This window comes from Rhinoderma darwinii, chromosome 2, assembly GCF_050947455.1.
Source record: "Rhinoderma darwinii isolate aRhiDar2 chromosome 2, aRhiDar2.hap1, whole genome shotgun sequence".
Taxonomy (NCBI): Eukaryota; Metazoa; Chordata; class Amphibia; order Anura; family Rhinodermatidae; genus Rhinoderma; species Rhinoderma darwinii.
The window spans coordinates 78,578,681-78,602,593 of NC_134688.1; the positions used below are offsets into that span (position 1 = coordinate 78,578,681).

The following is a 23,913-nucleotide window of genomic DNA, read 5'->3' on the forward strand; positions in this document are numbered from 1 at the left end:
GTAAAATAATAAAATTTGAAAAAAACTTCAGTAACATCGCAGCTTCTTACTGTGGTTCTAAGGTCTTCTCTTTTATTCTCCAACACATAAAATGTAAGAAAGATTTTGAATGGTAAATATCAGGGGCGGGACAAGCTCTTTTTGTCGCCGAAGACAAAAATGCCAAAATGTTCCTCCCCAATAATGGTGTCACCTTACCGTCAGCCATGGTACCCCCCCAATGTTCAGCGAGATGCAGAAAGTTACATGGAATTCACCACCTGAGGAATGCACATGAAACTTACTGCTCCTGGACTTATCTCTATGATCAGAACAGGAAAGAGAACATGGCTGCGGGCAGGTGTCAGCAAGCCATAATTAAAAATAGGAACAGCTGCAGATTTCTGTATGATTATTATCACTAGAAGAGCTACTGCTGATCAAGGTGGAGGGGAGGGGGGGGGCATTGTAGTGTGCCCCTAGGCTCAGTGTGTGTAGTGTGTTTGAAAGCAAGATTGGTGGACACCAAGAGAGCTTGTCCCACCCATCAAATTCTTCAGATGTAAAACCCTTCCTAGCCCCACCACTTTACTTTGACCACACCCATACTACTAACCCTAATTACAATCTCAAGACAATTCTGAATTCTCGGAGTGCCTGGAACTAGTGACTCCAATGACACCCCTAAATTGTTCCACACTAGGGATACACAGGCCCTACACAGTGGTGCTGGTTTGCAGATCTGCCAGATGTAGGCCGAATAGTAGTGCCAGTACAGTGAGCAGCTAGACAGTCTTGTCCATACCATTGTACCCAAAACCATACCGCCCAACATTCCCGGATTCAGCGGTACAGTCCCATATTCCGGGCGGTGTCTGCAAATACAGTTGAACCCAGGGCCAAATGTATGTATAGGCCTAAGCCTACAGGCAGCCCTGGAGGAGGAGCGCCTACTGAAGGGAAAAAATGCATATGAATTGACTGATCATAATTTTAAAGCCATACATGACTTAAGGTGATGGACGGAGTCCTTGGTGCCAGACAATCTGTGCCTAGAGGCTCATGAGATGTAAATCCAGTACTGCGCTAACTTCTGCACTGCTCTCCACTAATAGGAACTACTTCTTAGGATTCGTCACACAGAATTCTTAAGACTTAAGGTTTGGGAGTCAGGTCTGCAAGCCAAATATGCCTTCTGAGACCCACTTTGGCCACTCTAGTTTTTACAGTGAGTGCATTAATCTCAATTAACTCCTTACACTGCTAACACGGATTTCTAATACAATAAGTGTCAATATCGGTTCCAAATAAGAAACGAATGGTACAAATTCTGTGACTTTGCAGCAGTAAAGCTAGAGTAACCTACAGTACAAAATGCTGAAGCCATATCTGTATGTGTAATCTGTTAACTTGCCATGGTGTACAACTGGAAAGAGCCGTTTACCTGCATTTTACAGGTAATCACAGTGTCCAGATGTATGTAGATATATTAACCTCCTACCTTTACGGACATAATTTGGACATTTAATTCATATATTGATTTTATTTATTCTTACTGTATAAAAAGTGTGAAATTATTATTACACTAAGTAGTATTTTGATCAAGTACACAATGGTGAAATGTGACCTTTGCACGATTGTAATATGCTCTATAATCTATAGATTTAGCCATGTGCTTTATAAGGGTATGTGCACACGATAGCAGGCCTTTACGTCTGAAAAGACAGACTGTTTTCAGGAGAAACCAGCTGCCTCGTTTCAGTCGTAATTGCTACTCCTCGCATTTTGCGAGGCTTCTCTGACAGCCGTAAATTTTGAGCTGCTCTTCATTGAGTTCAATGAAGAACGGCTTAAATTACGTCTGAAAGAAGTGCCCTGCACTTCTTTTGACGAGGCTGTATTTTTATGCGTAGTCGTTTGACAGCTGTCAAACGACGACGCGTAAATGACAGGTCGTCTGCACAGTACGTCGGCAAACCCATTCAAATGAATGGGCAGATGTTTGCCGACGTATTGTAGCCCTATTTTCAGACGTAAAACGAGGCATAATACGCCTCGTTTACGTCTGAAAATAGGTCGTGTGAACCCAGCCTAACAGGTGGCCTGGAGCCAACATTATCGCAAAACGGGTTTGTAGAACGTAGCATTACAATTAAAAAGCTTATCCAACTAACCAGATCTGGCCTTATTATTATTATAGTAGTAGTAGTAGCAATAATAGTAATTAATATATTATTACTGCTACTATAATTATTTTTTAATGTATTGAATACATACTTTAGAGTTTCATTATAAGGCAAATTTTCAAAATAGAACTTTCTATGCCTTTTATTCTGGTGAATATTTATATCTGATTTTATTTATGAGAAAAAGGCTTTTCTTTTGGTAGAGTTATGTTGCTCCAATGCGTGCAAAAGGCTTTTACATCAACACAGAGTCCCCTGCAGCCCCATACAGTTTGGTTAGGTATGTTGGGGATATTCTCCGGTAGAAGCAACAGAATCCATATGGAATCCAAACCGAAAACAATACTCTATACGCTTTTGTATGAAATCAGTCATATGGGAGTGCAGTAGGGCCACATGAACCTCTATGGGTGCCCTATTACAGCTGTGTAATACAGCCATATACATGAGGCCTTAGGCTGTATTCACATAAAAAAATCATGGCAAAAAGGTTATAACAAGAGCTGTTAACTGAAGATCTTACCCAGACACCAAAGCTTTTAGTAGGTCTACTTGATATATGACCCCTAGAAGGAGTCTCCTTAATGGTTTAAAAGTGAAAAGGAAGAAGCAAAACTTTAACTTGAACTTTCCTCTCATTTGCTAGACAAGAAACATCATTTTACAACATTGTGCAAAATGTACAAATGAAATGCAATAGGGGCGCAATGTGTTAGGGCTCATGCACACGACCGTAGCCATGTGCACGGCCGTGATTTTCGGGTCGGCTGGCAACGGACTGTCAGCCGCGAGCCGCCCGCAAATCGCGTGCTATGAACATGGCCGTGGCCATTATTTTTAATACGCCCGACCCGCAGAACATGGCCGTAATAAGACATGTCCGTTCTTTCTGCAGTGCGGGCTCCCGGACCATGCACGGACCGTAAAAACTACGGTCGTGTGCATGGCCCCATAGACATGAATGGGCCGCAATTCTCCAGTGGATTTTCGGGGAAATTGCAGCCGCAAAAGCACGTTCGTGTGCATGAGGCCTAAGGCCCCATGCACACGACTGTAAAAAAAACAGTTTTTGCGGTCCGCAAAAACGGACACATTCACTTCCATTGAACCCGGACACCTTTCCGTATCGCTACGGATGTGTCCGTGCCGCAGAACTGTGCCAGGAATTAGGCCCCATGCACACAACCGTGCCCGCAATCACGGCCCGATTGCGGGCATGGCCGCCAACTGTCACCCGCATTTTCGGGCCGTGCTCCCATACAAAGTATGGGAGCACGGCCTGTAAGATGCAAAAGAACGGACCTGTTCCATAATTTTCTGAACATTTCTACGGCATGGACACCCACCCGTAGCGCTACGGAAAGGTGTCCGCGTTCAATGAAAGTGAATGGGTCCATTTTGCGGACCGCAACTGCCCTTGGCAAAATCAGCTGTTTGTTGGGGGTGCCGGGAGTGGGACCTGGGGCGATCAGTAGATTATCCTGTCTGACGTATTTTTAAGGGGGTTGTCCCTGATGAGACAACCCCTTTAAATGCAGATATACATTACATTTTTATATCTTCGTTATATCCCCGAAAACGATATGGAAAGCTGTTGGTGAACTTTAAGCAAGGTGTCTATGAGATAAATAGTTCACCTAATGGGCAATGTGAAGTGGATGCCGGGCTTCAAGTGACAGTTCTTCACTAGGTTTCATTGCAAATTTTCTATTGGATGCGTGTCAGCTGCTTTATTTTTAAAGGGAAATCGATCGTCCGACAATGATCTATTGTTTGAATCAGGTTTTTATGTTAAAAACATTTGGTGGCGATTTTTTTCCCCCCCCATGTCACCATATTAAAAAAAAAGAAAAAAAAACGAAAAAAAAAAAAACTTTACTGAAATCTTATTTTCTGCAGTCAACTCATTTTCATCACAGGCAGGAAAAGGCTCTCCTCCGTCACAGATTCTGTAATTTTTGCTATACAAAAAAAGCGCAGAATGTAGTGCAATTTTTCCCGGTGAAATGATGGAAACCATGATAGAAACCTGACAAAACCCATTAAAGTCAATGGGTTCCATGAGGCGCCATTGGTTTCCATCATGTGACGGATCTGGCGCTTCAGTTTTCCTCGCTGTTCTGCTCGTATGACGGAGAACAACAACGGAAAACAGAACGCAGATCTGAACATGGCCTGATCTTTTATTGTAATGCTCTGTCCCTATATGTCACTCTTCAACGCTTTCCACATTGGCCGCTATATATAAGAACAAGCCCATCGTAAGTTTGCCAGGAAGTTCGTGTATGGTGGTCTATTTCATTAGAACAAGATACATGTTTCAACTAATTCTGCATGCGTTTGGTGCTGAAGTCGTCTTCCATGACACAAAGCTCTTATAGGGGGGAGAACGTAAGAGAATCTCGGTCTCATCCCTTGTATGGCAATACAAACATTTCCAACATTATAATCTACATCCACCTGTATGACAGGGACACGTGTCTCTTCGATTATTGCAAAATGGTTTCTGATCTTTATCCAGGTTGCCTTTATTTAATCTTACTTTTTTGTATAAAAGGGAAAAGTATTTTTAAACAGCACTATCCATGCAGTGGCATCTCCGGTGTTATAAAGGTTAAGTGCTCCCCATCTAATTAAACATGAAGGAATCCACATGTTCTTACCTTGCCAGTGCGGGCAAACGCTTCACCAACTTTCCTATTCCTGCCCCCGTAACATGTAGTGATGAGATCAGCTACGCCGCAGCTTTCCAGGAAGGTCGCAGATGTAACCGGTCCAGCACAAAACAGTTTAGAAAAGGCTATCATCTCCATTAGTCCTAGGCGGATAACGGCAGCTTTTGTGTTATCTCCAAAACCAAGTCCATCACAGAAGCCAGCTCCAACAGCGACAATGTTCTGCCACGAGAGTAAAAACAATTAGCAGTCAATTCTCAAGTCTGGATCGGTTGACTCCACAAATCATAGTTTGCATGAGACTATGTCTAAGGACGTGGTGGTGTTAGTGAACATAGTCATGTCCATGTAAGCAGCGCTCAGGAGGAAAACTGTACATTGAGCTACCCAGGGGCATAGATAGCGGGGCTGTCAGGGCATTTGCACCAGATAATGGTGAGGGTAGGAGGTGCCAATGAGAAGACAAGTGAATCTTTGCCCTAAGCAAGAGAACGACTAGCTACACCTCTGGAAACAAACAGTCACAGTCCATGTGATCAGTTATTGCAGACCAATAATTCTAAAGTGTTACTATGAGAAGCCTAATGAGTTATGAAAAATGTTCAATGCTATTAAATGTGAACTTCCCTTTTAAGGGTTAGTCTCAGAATAGACATTGGTGGCATATCGCTAGGATATGACTGGTATCTGACCACTGTAACCACCACGGTAAACCACCAATGTGCGATTGGTGGGATTCTGACCACTGTGATTACTAGAACGAAGCGGCACGGTGCTTTTCTACTACTGCTGCCACTTCAGAGTGGTCAGACCCCTACTAATTGGACATTTGTGGTTTATGCCAGCGATATAGGTCATCAATGTCTATCCTGAGACAACTCCTTAAAAATAGAACAATAGGGAGCAATAAAAATGAATAGTTCGTTTAACTACTAAATGGAGTTTATTTATCAGCTTTTGTGCCATCGGGTAAAAGCAGAAAATAACTACGGATACAATTGTGAATGGAAGACCATAACAGTAACAAAAAATAAATAACTTTTCCAAGCTGCTCATCTAGTTAAATTTATCTAGGCCTTACCCGACTGTATACAGCCTATTCATTTCTATCCTGATACAAATACAGCTGTTCACTGTCCTAACCAATCCATTGCTCAGCGGAGCAGAATGTTCTTCCATTATTCTAATAAACCTGATCGCAGCAGATGGCGAGGTAGGAAAATATAAAACTATAGTAGCAGAAATGTCTCCTAATGAAACCAAATTAAATAAAATACGAATTAAACAATAATTAAATTGTTCACACTTACTGAGCATTTAGAAAACTACTAATCTGTCCTTTTATATCACATTGAATAGAGTCAGTAACGCTTGACAGTGTCTGTAAATAGAGACACTGAAATCCTCAGTCCTACGAGTCGTTTCCGTGTCAACGGAAGAGAACTTAAAGGGGTAGTACAACAGCTATACGTGTATTTTACCAGTGTAAGCCCTGACCCGGTCTAATATACAACTATTAGAAATACGGTTACTATGGGCCACTCTCAATCAGGATAGATGGCGAGGGAATGGTTTGATTCTTGGATATGTTTTGTACATGATGTGGTGAGCCTGGAGCGGTTGACCTTAGACATGAGATTTTAACTGGTTGACAGATATCGGACTGGCCAAAACCACTACAAACATAGTATATTTAAAAGGGGTATTATGACCATTGACTTTTATGCTGTATCGGTGAGATACATAAATAGAGGTCTTATGGTGGGTCCCCACCTAAATGGAGCACAGGGGTCCTGTGACCCCCACTATGCCATAAAGCACTACAGGCATGGCTGAAACAGGGACTTGGCACAACAGTGGACCTATCAGTCGTTTATGTCAATGGTTGGAAAACCCATTTAAAAGATTCTCAGATAAAAAAAATGGAGAAGGAAAAGAAAGCCAAAAATAAATGTATCCATTTCTGTTCAGCTACTGATTAGCAAAGTATGGCAGATTACCACATGGAAAATCCAAAACCATTCACAGGCAATCCAAACCAATACGTCAGATTGTCCGTCTAAAATCAGTTGTTTGCCCAAATAGTAGTCTCAAACTACAGTTGTGTGCACTGTATGGCAGTATTTCGTGGCATTTGGACCAAGTATTTACGGTTGTGTTAATGTTCACATTATGTGACACTGCTCTGTGTGGCCATATTTATAAGAGGGGCCTAAGAAATATAAATACTGCGTGTATATATATATATATATATATATATTATTTTTTTTTTTATTTGCAAGCATAGAATACCCTTCAATCGTTGTGCTGCATAAACTATTCGCCACATTGCAATCCTGTTAGCTTTATGCCGCCTCATTGCCATGTTACCAGCAATCAAACATCATATTGTAAACTGAATAGTCGACTAACAAGTGTCCATTTTGACGGAGAATAAAGTCCTATGAATTGTTTGTTTAAACATTAACTAAATAAAGATCTATTGAGACTCCAAGCCTGGCAGTAACAGGGCGAGCAGCAACCTCCAAGCCAAAGTCAATAGTTCTCATTTGCATAATAGTAAGTAAACGTCCTTGTTTGTGATCAGAATCATTATGGCTGAATGGCCACCATGTCTGCCAACAGTCAGGTGTAAAATTTGGGCAGTCCGGCTTTTTGTCGGATTGTGATCAGTTAAGGTTTTGGCAATACATGATGTAGTCCCAGCTCTTTGTACACCCCAGAAACCGGCTTTTTATAGTCTAATACTTATATATTGTCTGATTACCTTAAATACAAATTATGCAACTTAGTTACTGGTTGTCTTTTTTAACATCCTGTGCTGGGAAGTAGTGCTATAATGTAGCCCCCCCCCCCCCCAAATACATTTCAATCAAAGGCAGAGGTGCAACCACAATGTTCATGACCATTTCATGCCTGTTGAACCCAATGGGCATACATGTTGCCCATTATGTTTTCCAATGTCCTTGCAGTTCATTTGTCTCAAAAGCTGTGCTGTGCAGCGGTTTTAGGTAGTTGTGGGGAGGGTTGCTCCAAGAAAGACCCCTACTATTAGTTAAACATGCCCCAAAAGGGCAAATGCAGATAGGGGTCTAAACGCAGGCAATGCCTTTAAAGGGGTTCTCCGAGACTATTATATTAGGGAAGACCTCCAGTGAAGACACAACTTTCCATATCTGCATTCCCCACCTGACTATATACCACACTCTACACTTCTTTTATGTATCCTGTACTTACTTTTTGAACTGCTGCCTTGTCTGGGCTTTAAAAACAAATAAAAAAAAAGTCCCCATCTTGATTCTTAGATTTCCCCAGCTTTCTCTTCCTCTATGTTTTGCTATCAATCCCATGATGCTTAAGCACAGCATCACATGACCAGCTAAAGACCATACCATTTCTGCCTGCTGGGGTACACGGTGATAATCATTCTCTCTATATTCTCCTAAATAAGCTGAGAAACCATAAGTATACAGACAGGGAGGCTGTGCTATATTCTTCTACATTATACCGGTCCTACAAGAACCTGTCTAAAGATCAGTTGTAGCTGGTGATAGAAGTTTGTCCGCCTGTGCAAAACTAGTGTGGTTTCCGTTTGTGTCTGTTGTGCACTGGACCCATCGTTTTGCCGGAAGCAATAGCTATTGCTTCCGGCAAAATCGACGGGGGGGGGGGGGGGGGAGACACACACACACACACACACACCATTGAAATCAATGGTGTCAGTTTGTGTCTGTTCAGGGTCCCGTTCTGATGGAAACCTCCGGTGTCAGAACGGGACCCCAACGCAGATGTGAACGAAGCCTTAATCAGGTTTTGGGTGAAGTACAACCAAAAAAACAAAACAAACAAACATACCACTGTTCTACAAATAAAGCATCCAGCTGTGTATTTTATTACAATAACTTCTCCTACCTTCAGAGCTCCACATAATTCTACTGTATCTGCTTCTTCTACTACTGTGATACGGAAGTTTGGTGCTTGGAACAACTCTTTTAGGATCTTGCCTTGTTCCTTATTTTTGGAACCTGCAGGAAAGCAACAGGACATGCCAACATAATCAGTGGTTAGACCTTGCCATCAATTGTTTTTACATCAAGAACGGCGCAGTGGTGTACCTACCATAGAGACAGGCCACACACTGTTGTGGGGCCCATTCGGATAGAAGGCCCAGCAATGAACTGCTTCCTGTCACACAGATTGTTACAGCGCTTACTGTTTTCAATACTAGTTTGTGTAACTCCATATGTAATGAGGTCCCCCTAGTGGTGGCTGCAGGCAGCCAGAATTATAATATTTAATACTGACTTTGTGAAGGAAAACCGGGGATTTAAAGCTTTGTGTGTAAAAACCAACGCTCCGACCCATATTTTGATACATTTTAAAAATTATGATGAACATTAAACACTTATCTGAGCTTTCAGTGTGGGTGTGAGCCATCCTGACCTTTGCTATGAGACCATATTATCTCTGTGCATGCCCCTGGTATGGTGAGAAATCTTACCAATTGTAGTCTCACAAAATTTTCCATCAGCAACTTCATTGGCAATGTTGGCACCCATTAGCACACTCATTTGGATGCCTAGCCTCTCACGAATTATGTGAGATATCAACCGAAGGCCTTCAGGACCCTCATCTACACCCTGGAAAGAATCAAAAAGATAAAATTTTAAAGCCAATATGTAATATTATATCTATATGTAATATATTCCTTACACATATAAAAAGTAGTGGTTATATAAAATATTATTGTACAGTCTACCATTATATTGCAACTCATGCACCATGTGTTAGCTGGTTTTACACAGGACTGCAGTGTACAAGTAGTGTGGTTCTAAAGAGTTAGATAATTGCATCTGTATATCCCTAGTTTGTTACATTGGAACTTCATCTCATGTACGGTGTACTTCGTAATATATTGCAACGTAGTCAAAAATATAATCTGTTAATTTTACTGTATGCTGCGTATATTAAAGGAACAGTGTCATCACAATTTTTTTTTTAATATGTTAAAGATGTTAGTACTTTATTAAAAACGTTTATATTTATTTGTGTGCTTGTGTTTTACTTTCTTATTTTTACACTTTTTCTTCCCTATGGGGGCTGCCATTTTTTTGTCCATTTCTGTATGTGTCGATTAACGACACATACAGACATGGAATACGGCAGCCACAGTCCCATAGGGACTGCGAACGGGTCCCGTCCCATCCACTTCTGTGTACGCCATCTGTGTGGGAACTGCGCATGCGCCGCTCCCACACAGTCCAATTTGAAATGCGCGCCGTCCGGCGCCATTTTCCTGTGGACCGGAAGTCGCGGCCAGACAGTAAGATTACTACTTCCGGTCGTGGCTTCCGGACTTGTGCACTTGGACCAGCGGCAGCAGACGGAGCGGACGGGCCGGAGGGAGCCGCGGCGGCAGGAGCAGGTAAGAGATTTCTATGTATGTTCGTGTTTGTGTGTGTTTACTACTGTATGTAAACCTTCTACACTGTGTGTTAGCTCAAAAAATGGCGACACACAGTGTAGGAGGTTAGACCGTTCAAACCCCTCGTTTATCCCGGCACTAGCCAGGATAAAGGAGGGGGGGATTCTCAGAGCTCACTAGAGCGAGTGCTTTTTTCCCAATTTTGCAGCAAAAAGCAATGTGGTTGCTTTACCACATGCAATGCTGCAATTTTGGGAATAGCTCCATCTAGTGACCAGCAATGGGAAATATTATAAATTAGAATCTAATTTATAATATTTCCTGACTCGTGAAAAAAATAAAAAAAATTAGAACAATGTTTAATCACCTACACACTAAATGTTTAATTAAAAAAAAAAAAAAACCAACATGGTTTTGCTGGCAACACATTCCCTTTAAGAGCAAATTTTGTGCGGGTCTTCACACGACACAACTGAATACCACAATAACTATTGTTCTCCATTGTGCTTTTAACTACTCAAATCTGCAAGGCCGGTATGTGAGGTTAATAATAGGAAAGAAATAGAACAGTATTTTTTCCCCAGAATTTCTTATTTTGTTTTACAGCCATCAGCATGTGACTATGCCAATAAAATGCCATGTAGCCCTAGATCCAGTCTTCACAAATAACATGAGAACAAGAATGATCACTCACACCTTTATGAGCGACACTCCAAATGAGTCTTTCTTTACTTGAGATTTCAGCTGTTCACATAGTTTACCAATAAACTGATGGGGCACAACAAAGATTAGAATATCGGCCCCCTTTGCGGCTTCCAGCAGGTCCGGCACTGCCACCTATCGAACGAGAAACCACAGATAAATAATGTCATATTTCGATCAAAATAAGCACAACACATTTAACGGGTTGTCCAGTGCTATATAAATAATGCATGACAGGTTATTCCCATTCACTGCTGTTCCCTGCACAGTGGCACTGCCTGCCACCCCCTGTGCATGGAATGGCAACACAGCTCAAGTCAAGTGAATGGGGACAGCTGCAGCATCCCTGTGCAGCCGGGTGGATGGGAGCGCCACTGTGCAAGGAAAAACAGTGAGGGGTCTGGCAGCTAAATCAGCCCCTTCATTCTCTGGATCAGTGGGCATACCAGCAGTTGGACCCCCACCGATCTCAAAGGGATGGCATATCCCAGCGATATGCGATCACTTTGTGTTATTGGAAAAACTCTTTAAAAAGGGGTATTCCCACCTAAGCAAGTAATGGCATAATACGATGATATGGCATCACTTGCGGTTTATGGCAGTATGATCACTGGAACCCCCACATATCATAAGATCATATTTTTTGGCTGCAAGTTGAGGTTTCTGACCTGGTGCTACGCCCTGTCACCCACATATCTATGGTGAAGAGTCTGTTTGGAACAGCAGTCAAATACACGTGCCGCCACTCCATACCAACTCAATAGGGAGTTACGGAAACAGCCGAGTGCGGAAGTACAAATCTTCCTCCTGTGCTGATAGTTTGTATCATTGTAGGTAAAAACTCTCAGATGTAACGGTGGCTGGACAATTTCTTTAATGGAATAGTGGACTATTCCGTAGAGCTTACAATAATTGGAGAGCCTTTCTATGTCACCTACAGACATTGAGCGTACATCACTATGATCTCTAATTATATATATATATATATATATATATATATATTTATTTTTTTTATAATGAATCTTATAACCATCCAAAACAAATTAAATTCACTTTGTCTATGAGGAAATTTTTATATGTCCTTCAGATATGCAAAAACTCGGAACAGAACTTGAATTAAGTAGTCAGCAACAGCCTTGGGTTCCAGAGTCCGGAGACATTAATTTCAGCTCCAGGCCAAGCAGTTTAGCTCTTTATATTGCTCTGCGTGAACATTGTAACTGAGTTGACAAAAGGTTTTTCAACATAAGTGCCATAGAGAACCCAGCAATGATCCAGTTAGCATGTACAAATTGTGAGTGACCACGTGAGTGCATGTGTAAGGTGTCAGTGGATCACTTATTTTTTTACAACATTAGTTTTTATTGAGAGAAAAGTAAGGTATCACATACAGTGGCATAAAACAAAATTGACAGTATATAGTGCACGATTTGAGCATATAAACTTTGCATAAGGCCATAATCACTTTAACAAAAGTTAGAAATATTGTCCCATTCACTGTCGCAGGGTGTTATGAAAGCCAAAACAGATGCGCACCTTGAGGAGGAAGACTGTAAGGCTATGTTCACACGGAGTATTTTGGGGGAGGAATATCTGCCTCAAAATTCCGTTTGGAACTTTGAGGCAGATATTCCTCTCCCTGCACGCCGATTTTCGCGGCGTTTTTCGCCCGCGGCCATTGAGCGCCGCGGGCATAAAACAGCGAGAAATACTCTTTCTCCTGCCTCCCATTGAAGTCAATGGGAGGTCGGAGGCGGAAGCGCCCGAAGATAGGGCATGTCGCTTCTTTTTCCCCGCGAGGCAGTTTTACTGCTCGCGGGAAAAAGACGCCGACGCCTCCCATTGAAATCAATGGGAGGCGTTCTCGGGCCGTTTCTGCCGAGTTTTGCGACGCGGTTTCCGCGTCAAAAAACTCGGCAAAATACCCCGTGTGAACATAGCCTAAGTCAGTAATTTGCCATAGAACAAACATAACAAAACAAAGAAACTAAACAAACTCAGCTCAGTTCACAAGGTCATAGAAGTTACATCATACCAGGAGAATCAGGTATAAAGAGAATCTACATAGTATTTAGAGGAAGTCCATTTATCCCATTGGAGACATTGAGAAGTTTGTGATCTTTGTAGGAAAATCGTTCTTTCCATAATACATGTATAATTAACCGACTGTATCACCTCAGTTAACGTTGGAGTGGAGGTGTTCTTCCAATATCTAGCTATAAGGATTCTAGCAGAGCATAGCACATGAAAAATTATTGACCTATCATGAAAATGAAAATCAACTAACCCTACATTAAGCAAAGCTAAAGCAGGAGTGCAAACTAGGGGGTATTGTAGGATATTTGATAGCAGTTTAGCAATCTTGCCCCAAAAGATTTGAAGGCCGGACAGTACCAAAAAAGATGTTTCAGTGTCCCTACTCCCGATTTGCATCTCCAGCAAATATTAGACGAGGTAGGATATATCAATGAAAGACGATAAGGTGTCAAGTACCATCTGTAGAACATTTTTCTGGTAGCTTCTAGATGATGTGTAGAGTTGGATAATTGAGAGGCCAATGAAGGTGGCCTCCCAATCCACACTATCCTGAGGTAAGGCTAGGTCCCCCTCCCACCTCTTAACACATTGGAGATTTGGCTGTGGCTGGACATCTAAAACTGCTGAATAAGCCTTGGAAACGCCCTTTGTGGTTTTTGAAAAATCGAAAAAAATATTCTTCGTAAAGTGATTCAGGAGGGAGGGGGCTGCTGCCAATAGTTTGCAAAAAATGCTGAATCCTGATATATTTATAAAATTCTGTAGATGGTAAGGAAAACCTAGTGACCAGCTCTGTAAATGTACAAAGACCACCTCCACTCCATATGTCCCCAACTCTTTCAATTCCCAGAGTTTCCCACAGTGACAAATTTAGATTAGGAAGTAAATGTGAAAAGGGTCCGCATAGACATGTCTGAAATTCTTAGAGGAAAAAGAGCCTTCTGAACCACCATTAATTTCCACGAACATATAGCAGCCTTAATGGTTAACAGAGGTGAGGTAGGGAAAGACAATTTAAGTGTTGCAGCCCATAGATAGGTAAAAAGAGAGTCAAAATGTCCACAGGACTCTTCCATGAAGACCCACGACTTTGAAGGGACGGGGTTAAGCCATTGTCGTACTTGATCCAAGATACAAGAATGGTAATATGCTGCCATATGGGGAAATCCCAACCCTCCTTTAGCTACAGGAAGACATAAGATTTGAATAGCCACCCTCGCTTTTTGTTTCTTCCAGACATATTTGACTAAAAGCATCTGTAGTTTATGTAAATATGAAGCGGGGACCCATATAGGCAGATTTCTAAATAAATAAAGAATTTTAGGAAGAATCAACATTTTAAGGGCTGCAATACGTCCCACCCACGAAATTTCACATTTTAGTTGGTCATCGAGCTCTTTTTCCAGCTGCAAAAATAAAGGGGTATAATTAAGAGCATACAGTCGTGACACAGGGTGGACCAGCTGAACCCCTAAATATGGAAGCCCTTGAGAAGTCCACTCAAAAGGTATATAAATTTTGCAAAGTATGAACATCTTGCGCTGATAATCCCATATTCATAATTTTGGACTTGTTCTCATTCAATTTATAATATAAAACCGCGCTAAATGTTTTCAGAATTGACATAATGCAAGGAAGAGAGGTACAAGGATTTGATAAGACCATAAGTACGTCATCTGCAAAAAGACCAATTTTGTGCTCAGTATGCCCAATAGTAACCCCTTTCTTATCTGGAGTTGCTCTTATGACCTCTGCCAAAGGTTCCATCACCAATGTAAAAATTAACGGAGAGAGTGGGCAACCTTGACGTGTGCCATTGGATATAGAGCAGGACGATGATTGATAACCTGAAGCTAGGACAGTGGCAGAGGGTTGGGTATACAAAGCCATAATAATATCCCACGCTTTCCCCACAATTCCAAACTTGCCAAGCACCGCATCCAAGTACCCCCAGTGGACTCGGTCAAATGCCTTCTCCGCATCTAAAGATAAGAGCAAGGAAGACGTCTGATTGCGCCCCACCCAGTCTATAAGATTTATAAATCTTCTCGTTCCGTCTACAGATGATCTCTGCTTAACAAAGCCAACCTGATCTTGGTGGATTAGATCAGGTAATATTGAGGCCAGTCGTAGGGCCAAAATTTTTGAGTATAGTTTCAAATCAGTATTGAGTAGACTAATAGGCCTGAAATTTTGCGGTCTATCCGCAGGCTTGCCCGGTTTGGGCAAAGTTATGATGGTCGCTTGAAGCATTTCTGGAGGTATTTGACCGGTGGAATGTATATGCGTAAACAATTGGAGGCGTTGGGGGGCTAAAATGGTCTTAAATTTTTTTAAATAATAGTTTGTAAGGCCATCAGGACCGGGGGATTTCTGTGGTTTTAAAGTGGCTATGGCATCCAGGATTTCTAACAACTGAAAGGGCTGGGACAACACATTTAGCTTGGAGGGCCCAATTTTCGGGAGTGAAATGGAAGCCAAAAAGTCCCTAATGGCCGTGGGAGTAGGTTGCGGAACCGCTGGATCTTGATTTAAATTGTACAAAGAGGAGTAGTATTGTGCAATGGAGTTAGCAATTTCTTGAGGATTAAATATAACCTCGTTTTGCCGATTGTGAAGAAAGGGTATTCTGGCCTTAAAGGCCTTGGCTTTCATTTGTTGTCCTAGTAAAGCCCCGGCCCGGTTGCTATGTCTGTAATATTTTACTTTTAATCTTCGTAGAGCCTTGTCGTACTTATATAAGTCAAGCTGGTGTAGTTGTGCATGGAGATGACTGATCAACCTAGACCGATTTGTGCCTGGCATGTCTTTGTTTAATTGTGTAAGGCGGGTAAGTTCTTCTAGTATGCGAAGACGCATTGCTTCTCTATTTTTCTTTTCCCTAGCTGCTAAGCTAAGAAAATGACCCCTCATGAAAGCCTTATGAGCACACCATACCATTGTAGGAGCCACATCAGGAGTAGTATTAAAATTTAAAGAACTCTTCCATAGTGGAACTATGTGAGTCTTGGTAGTTAGGGGAGTTCAATATAAAATGATTAATTCTCCAAGGGAAGGAAGGAGGCTTATTAAAGTTCTCAGATATCAACATTGAAATGGGCGCATGATCCGTCCAGGTAATCAGACCTATGTGGGACGAGGAAATCTTTTCAAACAACAACTTATCCACAAAAAACATGTCAATTCGTGAATATGTCCCATGTGGATGTGAGAAGAACGTGAAGTCCTTTTCGTTCAGATGTTGCATACGCCAGACATCTAGCAACCCCTCTTTAGCCATGACCTGAAACAAATCCGAAGAAGAATGCATAGCTCCTGGTGCTGAAGAGTCTAAAGACGGCCACATAATCTTGTTGTAATCTCCTACTAGTATAAGACGTCCTTTTTGACACTTATGGATCTGTTTAAGTAATTTGTTAAGAAAACGGATCTGGTGTGTATTTGGCCCATACATATTAACAATAGTGTATTGTACATTGTTCAAATGACAGACAAGGATAATGTATCGGCCTTCTTTATCAACCTGAATGAAATCTTGTACAAATGCGACTGACTGATGAATTGCTATAGAAACGCCCCTTTTTTTTGAGACAGCCGGAGCAGAGTATACATGCAGGTAATGTTTATGCTTAAGCCTACCAATATCTGTCAGGTTTAAGTGTGTCTCTTGCAGGCAAAACACAGAGGCCTTCAACCTTTTGGCCTCGGCCCATAGCATCGACCTCTTATATGGACTATTTAACCCTTTAGTGTTTAATGAGGAGAATCTAAGTACCATTGTAAGTTATAAAAGAACATTTGTCGTATGAAACTTTCCACGTCCTTTTCAAGGCATCATAGATTCATAACATTATATGTAGATTACATATGTCCTGTCTTGTGAGCTGAGCAAATAAAACAACCCGAACAAAATAGGCAAACAAAAAATACAAACCAAACCAAGTATTGCAATCTAGTGCGCACTTGTCGGTCCGACAGTGCAATCCTAGACGGGAGGGAAATCTGTAGTACCATGGTACAGACATGAAACCACCCTAGGCTATACAAATGAAAGAACCTAAAAGACCTAACTAGGAGAAAAGCATAAGACATGTACACCAGAGTGTTACCATCAGGAAATATAACAGAATACTACATTTATACTCCATTGTTTGAAGTGAAAATTGCAATGCATAATTAAGACACAGAAGAGCGACGGTGATTATGTACCTCCCGCCATTCTGCATCCAGGCGAAGGGAGCTCTTAGGTGACGATCCAGCACGAACTTGTGAGAAAGTACCGAGATTACTACTTCTCACAGCGTTCAAGTTCCAACTTTCAACCAAAGCTGCAGCCTTGGTCGGAGACTCCACTACATTCTTCGAATCTATGAATGAAATAATGAGCTTAACAGGGAATCCCCATTTATACTGAATCTGGCAATCCCGAAGAACCTTTGTGGTAGACACAAATTCTCTCCTGCGTAATAAGGTAGCTGCAGATAAATCCGCAAATAGCTGAACGTCCCGGAACCGGTCAGGAAGGGAGTTCGCAGACCGTGCTGCAAGGAGAAGTTTATCATTGAAGTGATAATAATGGATCCGGGCAATGACGTCTCTCGGCGTTGAAGTAGGCAGGGAACGTGGTTTAGGGATACGATGTGCCCTATCAATCAGCAGGTCTAATTGAGGCGTATCAGGCAGGAGAGCCACAAAAAGATCCGTCAAGTATTCCACCAATCGAGTATTTGTGATATCTTCAGGGATGCCTCTAAAACGAACATTATTGCGGCGTGACCTGTCTTCCATATCTGCCACTTTGTGCGTCAGCGCCTCCACTTGTTCTTCTAACCCCGTAGTAGTATCCACCAGAGCATTATGAGAAGTTGAGAATTCAGCCATCTTTGTTTCAATATGGGACGTCCTGTCTCCTAAAGCTATAAAATCTCTCTGCAGGTCATGGAATGCATTCTGAATTGATATTTGTATAGAAGCATTAAGATCATGCAATAAAGCTTCAGTGACTTGTTTGTCAGGTCCCTCAGTTTGCATTAACATAGGCGCTGTATTCAACACGTGCTCTGCAGGAGAGCAAATGCTACTCACAGATGAAGATGGAGGCCTGGAGGAGAACAGTCCAGCTGGGGAGGAAGCAGAGTGCCGCAGTGAAGCATCGGTGGACCGAGGTAGACCCGGTGACGAGACTGCGAGGACCGCACCTCTAGTAGCCCCTGACAACCTCCTGTTTGCAGCCAAGTCTCCCTGAAGTTCCACTGCAGGCACGTCGGCGCCATCTTGGATCCTTGCCGCCGGGAAGAACGCCGTGTGTTTTGCCGCCACCGTCTTTTTCTTTATTCTGCCCATGACAAATAAGTGCAGGCATCGTTCCGGTGTCCTTATGTGACACTGTAGGTCTAGTTTAGATTTTTGTAAGAGCCGTTTTGAGCCGATAATAGCCTAGGAGCAGCGGAGCTAAGGCAAAACGCGTCCTACTCCATGCGCTCACGGCCACGCCCCCCTGGATCACTTATTTATATAGCACAAACATATTCTGCACTTATGAACACAGAAAGCAGTGAAGTTTAACATGGGCACAGACATCAGATATAAATCTGCTGTCATACGAACCACTGTTCAACGTTCGAATGACTACAGCTTTGATGAAAATCCCTACAGTCTTTCTCCGCCTGCATTATAACATGAATGTACCCTTATACATCCACCCTTATAGGTCTACCCTTATATGTCTTTGCAACCAATCTGACAAACCAACATTCAGTAGGGTAGCAATAAAATAGGGAATATGATACTACACAGGATTTGTTTGTAGTCTGTTGGCAACCATGGAAACAAATAGGTCAGCATCGGAGCTGTAGACACAAAACGGTAGGATATTATTAATCAAGAATAATTGTAAAGCGTTTTTTTTTTTTAGGCTGGATGCATTGGATCAATAAAAAAAAAAGTTAGTAAAGATTGCAAAGAAATACCTTGTAAAAGGGGCTATATGCCATAGTTTACTGACCGTGGGGGGGGGGGGGGGGTGGGTTCGATCGCTGGGACCTTTGCAATCCTTAAAATTAAGAGGCAACAGGGATAGTTAAGCACCGTGGCTCCTTCACTTAAATGGAGCGTTGTTGCAGTTCTCTAGACAGCGATTGGCTGGGAGCACCACTCTGCAGGAGAAATGCCTACGAGACCAATGTCCCTTCATTCTCTAAATCAGCAGGGGTTCCAGAGGTTGGACCCACACCGATCATAATGTTATATCCTAGAAATATGCCATTAAATTAAATGATGGGAAATCCCTTGAAGTGAATCAGAGTCTTCTATTGTATCAAGCTGTGCATGTGTTTGAACTGGACTGCAAGTAAACAGGAAGGTTTCCATTCGCTGAATGCAATCAGTTTAGGAAACTGAGTAATTGATCTTTTCATTACGGGGCATCAAAAATTATTTTGGGCTGCAATTGGTGTGGGGAGCACCCCTTACGGTTTTTACAGAGCCTGGTTACAATGGCAGTGTACTTTCACATGCTGGATGGCCAACACATACGCAGGACCTTTATCTACGTTGTATCAGGTGAACACGCTGTGCGTCAGGATGTAGATAGTCATTTAGATAATGGCTAGTGGTTAAACAGGCTCCGAATTCTATTCTGTTACATTTAGTTGGGAACCGGAAATTCAAGTTGAAACAAGTGTCCACAGGTTTTGGTAATGGATATAAGTATATGACCTGTTATTTCTAATGTATCAATGTCCTTGGCGCTTGAATGATTTTATACATAAATTGTGCTGCATAAAGCACAGTCAGTCTATATACGTGGCTGTGGAAAAGCGTTTTCAGAGTTCCATTATTACGGAACGTCACACCAGATGATTTATGGTCACTCAAAATATATATATTTTTTATGAATTCATGATCTGTAAATATTTAAATGTAATTTAAGGATCTGAAACGGTGTTCCTTAGGCTAAAGTCACACATCACGTATTGGTTACAGATATTGGTACGGATTTTTGGGCCAAAGCCAGAAGTGGATCCAGGAGGAAGAAGAAGTATAAGTTCTTCCCTTATATTTCCCATCCTTTTTTAAACCACTTCTGGCATTGGCGCAATAGAAATTTGCAACAAATATGCGATGTTTGAATACAGCCTTAGGGTCAGTTCACACAGTTTTTTGGCGCCGATTTTGATGCAGAAACTGCCTCAGAATCAGCACCAAAAAAATCTGTCCCCCTTTGATTTTTCCAGACGAACGGGGGGGAAAAAAAAAAAAAAAAAAAAAGGAAGAAGTGGTATGTTCTTTCATGCTGCGGTTTCCGCCTCTGACCTCCCATTGAAGTCAATGGGAGGCAGAAAACCTGGTCGATAATTTCAGCGTTTTTCGCCCGCGGTCCTTGCATTAGATTCAATAGCCGCTGGCAAAAAAACAAAACAAAACCGTAGGCAGTTGAAAATCTGCCTCAGCATTCCTAAGGGTATGTTCACACGCTGAGCCAAAAACTTCTGAAAATACGGAGCTGTTTCCAAGGAAAAACCGCACCTGATTTTCAGAAGTTTTTTGAGCAACTCACGTTTTTTGCGGCGTTTTTCCGGCCGTTTTTGGAGCTGTTTTCAATATAGAGTCTGAGAAAACGGCTCCAAAAATGTCCCAAGAAGTGTCCTGCAGTTCTTTTGACGAGGCTGTAATTTTACGCGTCGTCTTTTGACAGCTGTCAAAACGACAACGCGTAAATTACAGGTCGTCGGCACAGTACGTCGGCAAACCCATTCAAATGAATGGGCAGATGTTTGCCGACGTATTGTAGCCCTATTTTCAGATGTAAAACGAGGCATAATACGCCTCGTTTACGTCTGAAAATAGGTTGTGTGAACCCAGCCTGAAGGAATTCTAAAGGCAGTTTTTTTTCTGTCTGCAAAAAAAAAAAAAAACGCAGTGTGAACAGGGCCTTAATCTCCTGAACTGTAGTGGAAGTACAAAGGTTGAAACAAGTCATTCACATATAATAAATATTCTCGGTAGACATCAGCACACGTGTATTACAGCTGATCCATACAGCCTTCATGCATGTGTCAAGGTTTCCGTATTTTTAATGTCCTGAAGCGGAAGCCATTGACATGGATTAAATCTTTAGAATAACATAGCAAATCCTACAAATCTTTCAGCAGACTACAGGCTACTGTCTATCCATCCTGTAGTCTGTAAATAATCCCAAAACTGCTGACGGATTTAAAGGGCCATGGTGGGAAATTTGAAAATGTCCTGAATCCTGCATGTAAAATTACCAATAAAAAAAGAAGCGTACCATAAATATATGTAGTTTATCCACCTGCTAAGTTGATGAGTATGCATTCAGAAAAACTAAGAGCTCACTTTGTCTATAGTCAATACAACAGACAAGAGCCAAATAAAATAAATTCCTATGAACATGCGAAATGTTACGATGTGCAACGTGCTGTTATTTTCCATTCTGCTTTACTAACACCACTGAACCGGTGGGGCTGCTCCTGCATGATTCAATGATCCAGGATGTCAGCAAATCACAGTGAACAGGCTGTAATTCTGGCTCAGTCAAGGCAGAACGGTGCGTAAAAATAGCATGCCACCCTGACAAGTCCATACACAGACTCCAACTGTACCGTGCAAGTAGACTCAAGAATACATAGACAGTAGAATTCCTTTTATTCGGCATGAAAGGGACCCGATAGGTATAGAATATTCAGAATTATCAGTCATAGAAAAATATGTAAAAACACACTAGTAAAGATAGAGAAACTTTAAGGTAAGTTCACACGTCACATGAATACTGTGGATTTCGTATTGGAAAATCCACAGCATAATACAGTAGCAGCAGTGTGCGGTGCGGTTTTTTAATCCACATGTCAATTGTATTTGCGTAATCGCTGCTTTCTTGTTGCAGGTTTTCCCCATTGAATTCAATAGGGAGATAAATCCCACAACAAAAAGCAGATGCAATTTTTGCGGCTGAAAAGCTGCGATTAATACCGCAAAAAAAAAAAAAACGCAACTCAGAAAAAATATAAAATTCCTATACTTACCCAGAATTCTGTGCATCTTCATCCAGGCCGGCCTCCTGGGATAACATTTCATACCATGTGACCAGGGGTGGGATCCGGCCAGTTCACCCTGGTTCTCCCAAACTGGTTGTTAAAATTACCGCCGGTTCGCAGAACCAGGGTGAAGCGGGAAATCGGAACCGGTCCCCTGCACTCAATTGTATCCGTGTCCTTCAGATGTCGATACAATGGAGGAGTTGCCAGGCGCTGCCCTGGCGAGGCACAGGATGCTTTGCCATTCAGTGCTTTAGTGATGATGCAGTGGCGCGATGAAGTCATCGTGCCGCTGCGTCGTTCTGCTGGAGGAAGGAGCGGTGACAAGACAGGCAAGCATATAATGTTTTTTTCCCCCTTGTCTATAGGGGACTATATAGGGGGCCCTATCTACAGGGGGCTATATAGGGAGCACTAACTACAGGGAACGAATATATATATATATATATATATATATATATATATATATATATATATATATATATATATATAAAGCCACAGGGGGCCCGATCTACAGGGGGCACTGTGTGTGTGTGGTGCATTACTTTAGTGTTTGACACAATTTTATTCATGGGCACAGTGTATGGTATGATTATATTCAGGAGCACGGTGTATGGTACTATTATATTTAGGAGCATTGGGTGTGGCACCATGAGAATTTTCTCTTCGTTTATAGCTGCGGAAATGTTGGAAAAGCGAGAAGCTGAAGAGATCTGAGCGGCAAACTGCAGAAATGGATCGTGGCCAGGAGGCGTTATCATAGAGGTCTGGACCAGATGGAAAAGAAAAACTAACAACTCCAATCTGAGAAGTCACCACCGGTGAGTCACTAAATATAAATGTTTAGAGTGATAATAGCAGGGAAAAAGGGAATGGGAGGAAACCTCCAGCTCACCAGCTTCACACTCCTGTGTTCAATATCGCCCGGATCAGCCGCGACGGCTCACGGCAGGTAACAGTAGCAAAAAAGAGGAATGATCCAGCGATGTGTAGTATAGGTGGGGGAAACTCCGTTCCCACTTTATTGGAAAAATAATCACACGGATAATACAACAAAGTGACAGAAAACACCAGGAGGGTAACAAGGTGGTTGAAATGGCACGAAATGAAGCCTACGCGTTTCAAGCACTGGCTGTGCTCTTAATCATGGCTCAGACCTTCTTCTTCTAGCCTTTCACATCATACGGCATAAGCCATATATGAAATTCTCTTAAAAGCTCAAAAAGGAATACTACATGCATGCGTCTCCTATTATTTGGTGTAATCATATCTGGAAGCAGACCTTATGTTCTTATCTCATAACCCCTTAAGGCTGGATTCACACAGTTTTTACTGTATTGGATAGGCCATTATTAGATCGGTAGGGGTCCGACTTTCGACACCCCCTCCCATCAGCTGTTTGAAGGGGCTGCGGCGCTCGTGCGACGACTGTAGTCTCTTCAATGTTTACAACAGGTTTCAGTCTAATTCCGTGACTAAAATAGCATGGTATTGCAGCGTCGTCCCATTTACTTTAAATATAATTTTTGCCAGAATCTGTCAAATTATAGTCGAAATTGACACCAGCTATGAGCCATTTCCCTTTCTGGCACACCAACGCCATGTCCCCTTTATTGTGTACATAGGTACAGAGGACCTCTACTGATCAAACATTAATTGTATATCCTCAGTATGTGCCATCAATGATATGGTCCCGGACAACTCAATTTTCTAATTCACATGGAGCCACATTATAAGAGGTGTCTTTTTCCCCCATAATATTAAAGTATATTTATGCCGCTCATCGAATGATACAATTTCAGCCAAGTAAACAGCTGTTTTGCTTAACATTGACAAATGACGAACACTTGTGG

General features: G+C 42.0%; 1 protein-coding gene across 2 annotated transcripts in view; it reads right to left on the minus strand.

Moving 5' to 3' along the window:
- Positions 1-23,913, minus strand: part of SMARCD1 (SWI/SNF related BAF chromatin remodeling complex subunit D1) — a 94,333-nt gene that overhangs the window by 5,059 nt on the left and 65,361 nt on the right. For both annotated transcript variants that reach the window (XM_075851804.1, XM_075851805.1), the window contains 4 exons: positions 10,962-11,102; positions 9,342-9,480; positions 8,753-8,865; positions 4,829-5,062 (listed from right to left, as the gene is read on the minus strand). In XM_075851804.1, coding sequence (XP_075707919.1) covers positions 4,829-5,062; positions 8,753-8,865; positions 9,342-9,480; positions 10,962-11,102 — 627 coding nt within the window. The remainder of the gene's footprint in view (positions 1-4,828; positions 5,063-8,752; positions 8,866-9,341; positions 9,481-10,961; positions 11,103-23,913) is intronic.